Source organism: Penicillium daleae, assembly GCF_028827525.1.
Source record: "Penicillium daleae strain IBT 16125 chromosome Unknown utg000004l_segment0_segment0, whole genome shotgun sequence".
In the NCBI taxonomy this organism is placed as follows: Eukaryota; Fungi; Ascomycota; class Eurotiomycetes; order Eurotiales; family Aspergillaceae; genus Penicillium; species Penicillium daleae.
Window position 1 is genome coordinate 380,200 of NW_026623152.1, and position 12,634 is coordinate 392,833.

Consider the following 12,634-nt stretch of genomic DNA (forward strand, 5'->3'; position numbering starts at 1 on the left):
GAAACACTTCCAAGGGCCTGAATTATACATTAATGTTGGATTCAGATATCTATGATGGCCATGTTTATTCTACCAGATCTACTGTCTTGATGGCTAACCTCGCTGCACAAGTTCTTTGACAGAGTCCTCGTCACACATCAGCGCCCTCGATTCAGGTTGAGCGCTGTTTGTCGGAAATAGGCTCATGGCATGAATATGGCTCGATTGAAACGTTACAGGTGTCGTGTTAAAGGATATCCTGATCTGCAACCCACCACTCTGCCTGTAAACCAACACCGACTCGCTTTGGCGAGTCAAGGACATACACCACCCCTTTCCGCTCAAAACACAGCACTGTCTTCAAAGTCTTACTCCTGCAGTCGCTACCTCTCGCTCTGAACAATCTGTGGCAATTCGGCTAGCAGACTTGGTGATGATGGGTTCCATCCAAGAACCTTACGGGCTCGAAGTGCCCGCCCACGAGAATTCATTCCCCAGCTTAGCGACTCGAAGCCTGCATACTTCTTGGCACTTTCCAAGTCAATACGTTCAGCCTTTGCTTTTGGAATGAGACCTAGTGTTGCGGCAGCCTCTGCAGTGGATTTAGCAAGGTCTCCCCAGCGGTGCTCTCCATTCTCAGTGAGGTAGTAGGCTTTCGGACCCCAGAGCCCATCATCAGTTCGGCCTGCGAGTGCGGCATTTACGAGCAATGCATAGACGTCACTCAAATCGTGGATGTGGACGTTGTTCCAAATCGCCTCGCCCGCACCAATGATTGGACCCTTCTGCAGCAGCAGTGTCACCTTTGCGAGTTCGTAGACTTGACGACCGCGCTGAGAGCATGGGCCTCGTCCACGTCCTGGGAAATTAATGAGAAAAGTTTCCAAGTTGGTAGAGAGGGTTCTGAGGGCACACACCATAGATGGTCGGTGGACAGACCAAAGCAACCTTGAGCACATCTGCATGCTTCGCGGCTGCATCCAAGACGAGCTTGTCCACATTGCGATGGAAAGCATGATCAGGTAGATTCAGAAGCTCCTCCACTCCATCCCAGTCATCGTAAACCTTGTCGCTCTTGTTTCCATACGACCCCTTGTCACTATCTTCGTAGGTCAAAATTCCAGTTCCACCTGTGTGTAACCAGTACCCCGGCTTTTCCTTTGTATGCCCAGCAACCAAACCCGCAGCGATTGCCTTCGCAGCCCCCACATGGTCAGATGCATCTGCGGTGTCTAAAATGGATTGTCAGTCGTATTTGAAAGAAGCAGTTTTCAGGACACTGACGAAGGACGATGTCTGCTACTGCACTCTCCCGCTCTAGCAACGCTGAGTTGTCAAGGTCACCGATAACCACGCGGACATTGGGGAAGCGAGCTTTGACCTGCTCGGCCTTCGCGTTGCTGCGAACTAACGCGGCATAGGAAAATTCTGGGTGCGCGGCATATATAGTCGTGAGGGCGTCGCCACCAATGTAGCCAGTTGCTCCGGTACTGTGGACTGATTAGCAAAGGAGCTGACCAGCTCATGATCGGGTAGTAGTTACATGAAGATTTTAGTCATTGCTAGGGCGCGGCCAAAGTTGAGCGATGGAGGGCCTCTGACGTCAGAGCAAGGCAGTGGACAAAGGTGAGCGGTTGCGGAGGTAAGAGAGCGCTTGAAGCGTGATAGCTGCTTTAGAACAAGAAGCCTTTTTCGTGGAGGAAGTAAGGTTGGAGATGAATCAATTCTTATCGGGTAGATAGTTGCAAGTCCCTGAAGACCTGATTCCTGTTCATGCTTCTCTTGACCCCGCGAGTCAGACTGGGCAGACCACTGCGTCATATGTAAGCGGTTGGTGGGGACATCAGGTTGACTTCCATCACCATTAGTCTGCGATGAATCTCGTATGCATGAAATTCGATCCTTGGCAACTTCAATCTTTATTGGTTGAAAGGGAGACTATTTCTTTTTGTCAAAAATGACCTTTGCGAGGCTTATCATATCCTTATCTGGGGCTCCTTTCAAAGGAACCTGGCACAAGTAAGATCTCAGTGGAAATGGAAGCTTCCATGATTCAACGAAAGGAGACTTCCAAAGCCGTTATTCAAATGATCCCGAATCATGGTCGGAGCTCGATTCATAACCTCAAAGAGAAGCCGAAAGCTAGAAACTCGCATCTTTGATTCATTTCAGCAGTAGATGCAAGATTATCCGACAGCCGCAGCTACTAATCATTTCCTCATTGCTTGGAGGCACTACTCATCGAGGGCATCCAGACATATAAACTCAGTCTTAACATATTCGTACGACGAATTGTTGCCCAAGTTAGCGACGAAATTCCTCGCACCGTTCTGTGATGTTCGAGGCACGGACCTAAATAGGACGCTTGTTTTAAACAGGCAACAGACTTCGCTAGCACAGGCTCTATTTACGCGAATGTCTCCCAGTACGGAAAATTGAGACGGAAATTTGCGCAGAAGTTATCAAACAGATTTCTGCCGCCTCTTCCAGGAGACTGCTGCTGTGATGAGACCTGCTCGATTCTAAAGTACAATAGCTATCAACTTCATGCTGTCTCAAAGTCTACAGGCTAGTAATTCGATGGGATTCAGATCGAGAGATTTTGGCAGCAGCCACCAGAAGATCCTACGCAGAAATACCCTTTCTCCTATTTTCACTCGGTATCACCCTGGATCTCACTCTTGCTCTTAGGATATATTCGATGTAAGCCACGCTTGCTGAGCTGGAAGATTGCTGTTCTAAGAAGACAAGATTTGATTGTATTCACGGATTTAGCAAATAGAGCCACTGCACTAGATTGAGGAGATAGCGCGAATATGATTTTGACAATTGTGTAGGTTATCCTGATACCAGCCCGCGGGTTGAGAACTGGTGTGATGGGCGTTGTCTGGGTCTGGGTTTCACCGCCACAATCAGTAACACCAGTCTGCGATAAGAATAGGGCGAGGAAGAGAAGGATGGGTTCTGCTTATGTGGATTCATCCAAGTCAATTTTGGGTTTGCAGGTGCAAATCTCTTGCTGGCCAAGGTCCAAGCAATGACTGCTGCCTAGGTAAGTCGATGCGAGGACTGAACGTCTATTAAAGGAGAGATATTTAGTGCGCCCGAACGCCAAGCATCAGGATGGGTAAAATAAAAGCCAAACTGGCTTCCTTCAAAACATTATTCAATAAAAACCACTATTTCTATAACAACCTGCCTGATGGATCATTACATATATCTTCTTATCAATCTGCAATTTTTCGCTGGGGAAAATAGCCGTTCTATCATACAAAGGAGGATGTGACACCTCCTTCCACGATAGTCTTCAAAATTAAAAGAATTGCCTTCGATCTCGACCTGGATAAAATTACGTACGTAGCGTACCGCAGCCACTCGCCTTCCAGTGTGGGGGCAACAATTGGGTAACTAACTTTGAGTGGGCGACTAGCCGATATAGTACGTGGTTGAAGTGGTCTCAATCCACAATTACGGTATACGCTCGGTTCCCCTCGCGGTCAATGCCGATTGCCCTGATGTTGTATCTTGCCATCAACGATCATGATACGGAGTACAGAAAACCAATAAGGAGCCTGCAGCGTCATAGTGAACTCGAGTCTTTGAATGATATGATATGCCTAGGAAAGTCTGATGTAACCACGTGGAAAAGCTTTGTCCCCTGGAGTTGTCCAAGCGCATAGGCTACTGCCATAACCATCTGTCTCACATACGAATCCTTCGCCAACGTGGGCCTCAAAGGACGCTAATTATTTCTGCTAGTTGATTTTGAGACATCAACCTCGATGGTCTTAAAAAATCCTTTTTCCTGTTGCAAATATTCAGGGTGGGCGAGGGCTGCTACGAAAACCAGATAGTGGCGATACACGAATTTCTAGAACACCAATAATAGCCGTTGATAGGCGAACACTCCATGCGAATTTTCAGATACCCCTCAGGCACAAACTTTGGAACCTCCCGCATCTAAATAGTGGGACCAGCTAAACTATCGAGTAAACGAGTACGGGGAAGGGTTTAGCGATCTGGCCTTTTAATTTGCAACAGGGGTCAATCTGTGACAGGGGATGCCGTCAAAGTTTAAGCTTGTTTTGGCTCGGCGAGTCAATTTCGCTGTAGGGCTTTGGTTATGCATACGTTGCTCGATCCACGGACTCCACTAGGAACCCCATATTTATCCTCGCCCCTGGTCAGTCAGGGAGTCCACGCGGCTGGGTTGTGTCCACATTGCTTTTATCTGAGTCTTTGACCGCAGGCACAGCGTTCTCTACCTTTTCTGGCGTATTCGTATCTCCACAACCCTACGCATAATCAGTACCGTATCCACCTCAACTCCCTTTCCCATGACATTCGCCACGTATATAGATTTTTGGAGACGGCACTGCCCCTTTAGCCCCTTGGTCAAAGGGGAAGAGGATTTGCGCCACAGCGCTACCCAAGCTCATCACTTATGGTCTTCGTGGAGTCAAAAAAAAATACACCATGTAGCTTTATATCATTTTCCTTTTAAGCATTTATTATTTCTCCTCCTGTAGTCAACCCTTTGATGAAAGGGACTTTTCATTTTCTCAACTTCTAGGAAAATGTCAACATCAATCAAAGGCCGGGACAATGTCTTGTCAAGAGCCGAGATTGAAGGCATGATTGCTGAGAATAAGTTGATCATCATTGTCGATGGCAAAGTACTCAGACTGGATGCCTGGATCAAGTTTCACCCTGGTGGTGATATGGCTATTAAGCACATGGTCGGCAAAGATGCTACAGACGAGGTCAACGCGTATGTCTTCTCGTCCTGCATCGAATTCGCTCTTACTGACTGACGACCGAAAGACTACATTCACAGGAAGCGCGCCAACGCATGAGGAAATTCCAGATCGGCCGTATCGAAGGAAGATGGTCCAATTTCCTTCCACCCATCCAAGGCGGCACTTTCCGCCCATATTTTGAAGCCAAGGAAGGCATGGATGAAGATGACACTTTGATTTCCGAAGCCTCGAGTGAAGAGGTTTCAGCTCCGCCATCTCCAATCTTCGAACCAACAGAAGACACGTTTGGCTTGAGACGCAGGCTGTCCATTTCTACAATATCCTCCTCAATCAGCACCACCCCTCTATCAACAACTGAAACCAATCGTCAAACGTGTGTGATCGACGCCCGAACTCAGAAGGAAATTCAATTGGACGAATCCAAGTATCCCGCTCTTGACGCGGAACATCAAGAGTATATCACAACGAAATACCGTCAGCTCAACGAGCGGATTCGTGCAGCTGGCCTCTACAACTGCAACTATTCTGCCTACGCTGTTGAAATATGCCGATATTCCTTAATTTTCGGTCTTTTCATTTTCTTTTTGAAGAAGTCTTGGTTCTGTCTGTCTGGTTTCTTCCTCGGATGCTTTTGGCACCAGCTGGTCTTCTCTGCTCATGATGCTGGCCACATGGGTATTACGCATGATTTCCAGACGGACACTGTGATTGGTATGATCATTGCGGACTTTCTGGGTGGACTTAGTCTCGGCTGGTGGAAACGGAGCCATAATGTCCACCATATTATCACGAATGCCCCAGAGCATGATCCTGATATCGAGTTGATGCCGTTCTTTGCCGTGTCGCAGCGCTTCTTCAAGAGTTTGCGTAGTACATACTACGATCGGATCATGGAATTTGACGCAGTGGCCAAGATCACCGTTAAGTACCAGCACTACTTGTACTATCCGATTCTCCTCTTTGGTCGCTTCAACCTCTACTACCTGAGCTGGGAACATATCTACCTCGGTCTCGGCCCTAAACACGGTGCGGGCTGGTGGCACCGCTGGTTTGAGCTCGCAGGTCAAATCTTCTTTTGGACTTGGTTTGGCTATGGTGTCCTCTATCTCAATATTCCAGGTCTATGGAACAAGGTTGCCTTCGTCCTTATCTCGCACATGGTCACCGCTCCACTACACGTGCAGATCACACTCTCTCACTACGCGATGTCCACCGCTGATCTCGGTCCTCTTGAGTCATTCCCTCAACGGATGCTCCGAACGACCATGGATGTAGACTGCCCAGAATGGCTGGACTTCATTCACGGTGGACTCCAGTTCCAGGCGGTTCACCACTTGTATCCTCGCATTCCGCGTCACAACCTGCGGAAGACGCAGAAGTTTGTCAAGGAATTTTGTGAGGACGTCAAGATCCCATATGCTGTTTTTACTTTCATCGATGGAAACAAAGAAGTTATCGGTCGCCTTGCGGACGTTGCTAGACAGGCGAAGATTTTGGAGGAATGCCGCAAGGCATGCGCGGAGCAAGGCGTTTTTTCGGATCATCATCATTCACATTGAAGAGGCTTGTCCTCTTTGAGAACATTACATGAGATACCACTTAGAGATTATCTTTATAAATTGTACATATTTCCTATGAGCATCAAATTGACTTATACATAGTACCAAAAGCGAGTGTATACAAAAACTACTTAATCAAACATCACGGTAATTATCGGAACAAACTCAATATCCGCTCCTCTGATTTCCCATCTCATTCTGTGGGTATCCTCCCATGCCCTGGGCTTGCGGATCAACTTTGCCCATGCGATTGGGGTTTTGCATACCAGCTGTGTCTCTGACAGGTGGCTGGGTATAGCTACTGCCTCCAGCAGCACCGCCGCCAAATTCGGGTTGTGCCACGCCGCCTTGAAGACCCGGCTCAGCACGAGGATTCATTTCACAAGGTGTAGCGTGGGTAGTGGCTGTGTGGGATTTATGTTCCTGCGTAGAGCTGCTGGAGTTATCCTCGCTGGTGAACTGAACGCCAGACCCCGGGGCACCGGGCTCAGAGTGCCTATTGTGTTCTTGTGTAGCTTTGTTGTAGTTATCTTCATTAGCTGCGTGGTTATCCGTGCCGTACGTGCGAGGGTGTCCACTAGGGGCCATGTCACCTGTGTTCATGGCCTGACGGGCACCGACGGTGTTTTGGGCTCCCATGGTTCTGGGATTCTGGGCTCGGTGGTCTGTCATGGAGCTTATATCAGTACCTGAAACCATCACACTGATGCAAAGTATCGACTGACCAAGGTCACTATCTACACGAGGGTCCATCTTGTTGCCCAGCTTGGAGTTGTGAGGCCCAGCATTGGTCGTGCTAGTACCTGTTGTGGCCGAGCCTGTATCAGGAACCCTAGCTGCACCGGTGTTGCCAATGCCACGGCGAGCTTCCGGCCCAAATTCGTCATTCATCGATGGGTTGTTCTGGGTTGGTGCAGAATCCTTTGCATAAGGATTGGTGGGTTTGTAGGCACTTTGTGCTCCTGTGTAGAAAATCATTAGTACCACGGTACTTTGCTACATCAGTTGTAAGACAAGAGAAAAGAGAATCTCACCAGGGGCTTCGTTCGGGGGCACCGAGTCTTGATCGTGGCGATCAGTGACAGCGTCCTTGAACTTGTGCATAAAATTCGACATTTTAAAACCGCGTATCTTGAGACTCTAGAGATCAATCAAATGGGTTTGAAGTATCATAAACAAAAGATACTGACGGGAGCGAAGATCATGAATGCATTATATACCTCGCATGAATTCTTGTTGCCTTGAGGATCTCGAACTTCTGAAGACTCATTGACGCCATAGGTAACGAACATGTGTAATCATCAGCCACTAAAGTTGGCTGTAAACCTGACAGCAGTTCTATTTTGACTTTCAGTATGACACCTTTAACAGATCAAAGTAGGATATTACGCATATTATCCGAAGACAAATGATAATGATTGGCGCCCAACTTCAGCTCCAAAGGCGGATGATCATCTTGAATCAAGGCCATGAATAACCATTGCCAAGTGTGAAGTAAGCTGTGATGTATTAAACCTGACAGTGGCACAGTACGATCCATGGATGGGAGCCTCACCTGGCGCCTTCCCGTGGTTCAGCTTCCAACCATCTTCGATGGCCCAGTTTTGATTATCAGCAAGATCGGTTCCTTGCCACCTACCGAGTAATGTGGAATCTTTAGGCGACATCTTGAACCTGTGAATTGTCAAGCGACAGAGATACTCTCGATTTATTTCCTGAAGCGGTCGATTGCATGCAGTAACTGGTGTTCGTTCAACAGTTGATACTGCGGACGGAAGCATGGGCCTCCAGAAGCTTGATCGCTGCTTTTAGACATAACTTTGCGGCTACGACAACCTATGACGACGAAATTATACAGTGGGCTTCCATAAGTTTCAAAACCCCCGGAAAGTTCAAATCTCTCATCCGCCATATTTTGAAAGCCAAGTCAAGGAATAATGGCTGGGCTATCTAGAAAGCTGTTTCAAAAGACACACAGAACGATTTTTCAAAAATGTGCAGTTGAAGCGTTAAGACGGTCATTTTTCTTGGTCTCCAGTCTCAGACTTTTGAACTGCCACTGTAATACATTCCTTAGTGCACTTACCGCACTCGATGGAAACCGAATCCACCTTAAAGAAAAACCGCCCAAGATACACTTTCGCTCAATCACGTTTAACAGGCCGAATCATATTGACTTGCTCGTAGCCAGGGAAAGGCGAGAACCGCCCATCTAATAGTTGAAATCCATTTCTTTCGTAAAGCGGCCTGCCAGCCGGGGAGCTGGAGAGATAGGTTTCAACGCCTTCTTCATCCGCGCGTGCGAGACCCCATCGTAACAGCTTCGAGGCCAGACCGCGCCCTTGGTACGATGGATGAACACCCAGAATCTCGAGATCTGTTAAGCGTTAGTTATGCATGCTAGCCTTTGGTGTATCAGGCGAGGTGTCAGGAATCAACGCAAAGGCGTGGGGATTCAAGTGTGGATACGGACAAGCATCCGCCATCAAAGACCGGACGGACGCAGACGAACATAACAAAAAGACAAACATACAATAATGAGGTCTCTCCTTCATAATCTCCTTATGATGCCCACCCATCGTCCCAAAGAACCGATCACATAATTCCCCATTACTGCTCTCGGGCCACACGGCGGGACCCTCAGCCCGCCGATCGTGATCCGCATGCGACACAGACGAGGGGCGAACCCATTTCGCGAACGCCACTACCATATCAGGGTTCGAAGGATCCGTCACCTTAAGCATAACCTGGTCCTCTGGTATACCCTCGCCGCAGAGCAGGTTCTTCTCGATCCAGATGCGCACGTCCGGCTTATCCGGGAACATGGTTCTGTTGAAACGGTCAGAGAAGGCGGCGAAGAACACCTCCGCAAGTTTCGGCGCGTCGACGGGCTGGGCGAGTTGTACATCGGATGCCATGGCTGAGATACAGTATTAGGTTTGACTGTAGTTGGTGAGCCGTTTCTCCGTGCCTGCTACGTTATGGCTGGTGTAAAAATGTGTGTAACTTTGGGATTTGAACTGGTCGTGCTTTGTGTTGCGTGGCGGCTGCGGGAGGCCTCGGTCGCGGGTAGAGTTTTCGGATGCAACCAAGCTAGTCTGTCAGTTCGCGATCGATGCTCTGATAAGGAGAATGTGTTTATATGTGCTTTTCAAGCAAACACCCTGCATGGACCATTAGAGATTCAGTTCAATAGTCTCGGATGGCCATTGGATTGAAGAGAATGAATAAGCAAAGAAAAATGTGCTATATATTTGGAAACATTGACCATGACCCTAGGCATTAAATAACATTAACACAATACATAACCATACCAAGATGGCTAGATTGCTCTCAATGACCACTTCAGGTATGTATGTCCATCCCGAAGGTGGCGTGGTTTGATAGACATGAAAGAATCGAACACAGACCAACTCGTCCATGTCCAGAGCATTGCGAAAGCATAAACCATTTTGACCAGCCAACACAGGATGACCTCGCGCTTAAGCTGGTAGCGACAATGCGGTCAGTACGACAGACGCCGACAGGAAAATTGGTGAAAGGCAGCACCATAACCATATGGCCTATGCATCGAGTCAACCTCGTGTGAGCACTGCCGCATTCTGGATAATGAATCAGTGGTTTTCCACCACCGGCTCAGGAACCATGATAGGGCTGACATCTCCTTCTCGAGGCTGAGCGGCACCCATGGCCTGTGCCTCGGACCGTCGAACAGGCGTTGCAGTATTCCGGTGGCCACTGAGGTGATTGGAAGTCGGTAGAAGCGAGCGACGGATCCGAGGATCATCAGGTTGCTGTTGCCTGGCATCGCCACTGCTCTTGGTCGTTTCCATTTCCGACTTGACATTCTGGTACATGCTCTCCACGATAAAGACTTCCTCTTGAACGTCTAGATCACAGCCCACCAAACAAAACTCGCGCTCGCGTTGCTCAATATATTCGCGGATATTCTTCCACTTGTTCTGGTAGCTCTTCAGGCGGTCTGGGAGCCCCGAGCCGCGCAAGTAGGTCAAGATGCCGGCCATGATGGTGTTGATGGCGCCGAAGGCAGTGATGGCCGAGTGGGGACCACTGGCAGCACCGAGGGCTGTCAACGCCGCAGCGACAATGATTTGAATGCCCAAACAGGCGTTGATGAGGTAATTGAAAATGGTGTAGGCACGGCGAGCTTTGCCCTCGTTGGTCACAACACGTGTGTAGATGCCGACATTGGGAGCGGTTCGAAGAAGATGTCCGCCTTGTGTGAGAGCAGGAACGCTGTCGATACCGGTCAGGGCGCGAAAAATGAGAAGTTTGTCGTTTGGTGGGATGAGATGGTCGGGGTTGCTGGTCAAACTGCCAAACTGCTTCCCCTGTTCCAAATCTGGAGCACCATTTCCTGCAAACACATACGGCCCACTGTTGGTACGCTGAGCAGCGGCGGCAGCATGAGCAGCCATAGGTGGGGGTGTCCTGTCTTCACGAAACAAAGCGGCCTCGATGACTCGGCGTAACAGGCTTTGGCTTCTAGTTCCTTCGGACATAGTTGTGCTCCAGGAGGCAGAGCTAGGAACACCGAAAAGAAATCAGTCGACAACACCTTGACCCAAGCAAGGGGGTTGCTTGTCTATATTTGTAGCTGTGGGATCAACCGCCGGCTGCACGGTTCGGCTGTTTTTCTTTTCTTATTCCTTGGTACTTCTTCACGCCGACTGCCCAGTGGTCAGGGTGACAGGTGCAGCTGCCACCGAGCTTAGTGCAGATTTTAGACTGTCGCCGAGACCTGAACAAAGACTGAGCTAGCCCTTCAGCACAGCTCGACTGCCGATGTGCGTGATTTGCTACTTGAAACGGCAACCCTCGGTCCGTGAAACCTGCAGGGTCTGGTAGCCCAGCGGATACAGAGGACCCTGCCATTTCAATCACGACAGGCCAGCAGCCTGAGCTAGCGGGTGTTCAGTTGGTGACCCGCGCACGAGCGGGCTGAAGTTTGAATTGGTGGGCAAGCCTCCGTAGATAGCGATGACCCTGAATGGAGGTTGACACAGCTCTAGCCCGGCGCGGCGTGAAGTCCGGCGGGGATCTGCACGGCGGGCTCTCGCAAAGCAGTCAAGAACGGTGGGGTTGGCTTGAGAGGCTTGGGGGAATCATAGGCCTCGATCGCGATCTGGACACAGGGAAAGGTGTCGATCAATGGGTACGAGCTCTGCCGTCGACAGACTCGACGCCATCAGAAACTGGGAAATTCTCCGTGCTGGGACGCTCTAGCTGGGCAGTAGGGTGACAAATGGAGCCATTGGATGTGACTCAATTCTCGTACAGCCAGTCAGCCGCTGGGAGGTCTCACTAGGTAGTATATGACAGGCCAGAGACCATGGGTCCGACCGGATGATTGGGATTGGCGCTCTGCAGATGGTCCGAGATCAAGTGGATGAAGTTGTGAACATGTTTGAGTGGAGTTCCTTGCACGGGATGGTATCTCCACTCCCACACTTTAAGAGCCTTCCATGATTCGATTGATTCGATTCCCACCAGACCGTGCGAAGTGCCGATTTCACCCCACGGTCTGGTCGATGCGTCGTTTTAAGCCCTCCTTCGTTTGAAATCGTAATCAATGCATGCCGAAATTCTAAATACGCCATCAAAGGGAGACATGCTTTGTATCTTCGACTCTCCTTGGTCAGACAGGGCAATTAAAGCCGCTGCCTCGCAAACGTCCAACACCCTGCGATCTTTGCAAGGCAGGTTATTGACCCCCTTGAACAACCCTGTGGGTATAGTGGGTCTCACCTCGTGGGTCTTGCTCACTTCTCTTCTGAAGCCCGATGAGCGCAATGACAGTGGTTGATTTCGGGTCACGGCGGCGGGCCTTTCTTTGTGTTTGTTGACAATCGGACCACTCGCACTTCTTGATTGGGTGGCACAATCACGCTACGCTCACGAAATGGCGTTGTGGCGGGCTGACCGTGTGGACGGCAACGGGATCCTGAGCGCCTCTCGCTGCGATGATCAGAAGCCATGCAGACCGGCTGATCTGGATTGTTACGGTTCAGTTATGACCGTGTAGCCAACTAGCTGACCGTAGAGATTTAAGGATGATGATATCCCTGTTCCAAAGCGTGTCAGCAATCCTTGTTTAAGAATCTCACGACAACAGGCATTGCGACACCGATTCCCTCATGTTTGAGTAGGGATTCTTCAATTCGGTCGAGGTCAAGGCACCCGGGCCGTTCTTTAATCGGTTTGTACGTTTGGATTGGTCTTTGGATACGGCCACGCTGCGGGTAGATTCTACCCGAAAGTGAAAGTGCGATCGATCGCAGCAAGCAAAGATGGCCCTGGAATGCTCGGAGGGTG

The 12,634-nt window shown here is 49.5% G+C and overlaps 5 protein-coding genes across 5 annotated transcripts; 1 reads left to right on the plus strand and 4 right to left on the minus strand.

Annotated features, from left to right (window-relative positions):
* Positions 1-362: 362 nt before the first annotated feature.
* N7458_003856 (uncharacterized protein) lies at positions 363-1,539 on the minus strand (the record flags this gene model as incomplete). The annotated part of the gene is made up of 4 exons (XM_056907238.1): positions 363-838; positions 897-1,211; positions 1,264-1,469; positions 1,523-1,539. The coding sequence occupies 4 exons, from the start codon at positions 1,537-1,539 to the stop codon at positions 363-365; spliced, it is 1,014 nt and encodes a 337-aa protein (XP_056767965.1).
* A 3,014-nt stretch (positions 1,540-4,553) lies between these two features.
* On the plus strand, positions 4,554-6,298 carry N7458_003857 (fatty acid desaturase; the record flags this gene model as incomplete). The annotated part of the gene is made up of 2 exons (XM_056907239.1): positions 4,554-4,750; positions 4,804-6,298. Coding segments are annotated over 2 exons (1,692 nt in total), but the record flags the coding sequence as incomplete, so codon positions are not given.
* Positions 6,299-6,463: 165 nt separating this feature from the next.
* N7458_003858 (uncharacterized protein) lies at positions 6,464-7,414 on the minus strand (the record flags this gene model as incomplete). The annotated part of the gene is made up of 3 exons (XM_056907240.1): positions 6,464-6,963; positions 7,024-7,260; positions 7,333-7,414. 3 exons carry the CDS (start codon positions 7,412-7,414, stop codon positions 6,464-6,466), a joined length of 819 nt encoding a protein of 272 aa, XP_056767967.1.
* A 1,028-nt stretch (positions 7,415-8,442) lies between these two features.
* N7458_003859 (GNAT family N-acetyltransferase) lies at positions 8,443-9,216 on the minus strand (the record flags this gene model as incomplete). The annotated part of the gene is made up of 2 exons (XM_056907241.1): positions 8,443-8,675; positions 8,832-9,216. The coding sequence occupies 2 exons, from the start codon at positions 9,214-9,216 to the stop codon at positions 8,443-8,445; spliced, it is 618 nt and encodes a 205-aa protein (XP_056767968.1).
* A 696-nt stretch (positions 9,217-9,912) lies between these two features.
* On the minus strand, positions 9,913-10,821 carry N7458_003860 (uncharacterized protein; the record flags this gene model as incomplete). Its single annotated transcript, XM_056907242.1, has 1 exon — positions 9,913-10,821. One exon carries the CDS (start codon positions 10,819-10,821, stop codon positions 9,913-9,915), a length of 909 nt encoding a protein of 302 aa, XP_056767969.1.
* Between the last annotated feature and the right edge of the window lie 1,813 nt (positions 10,822-12,634).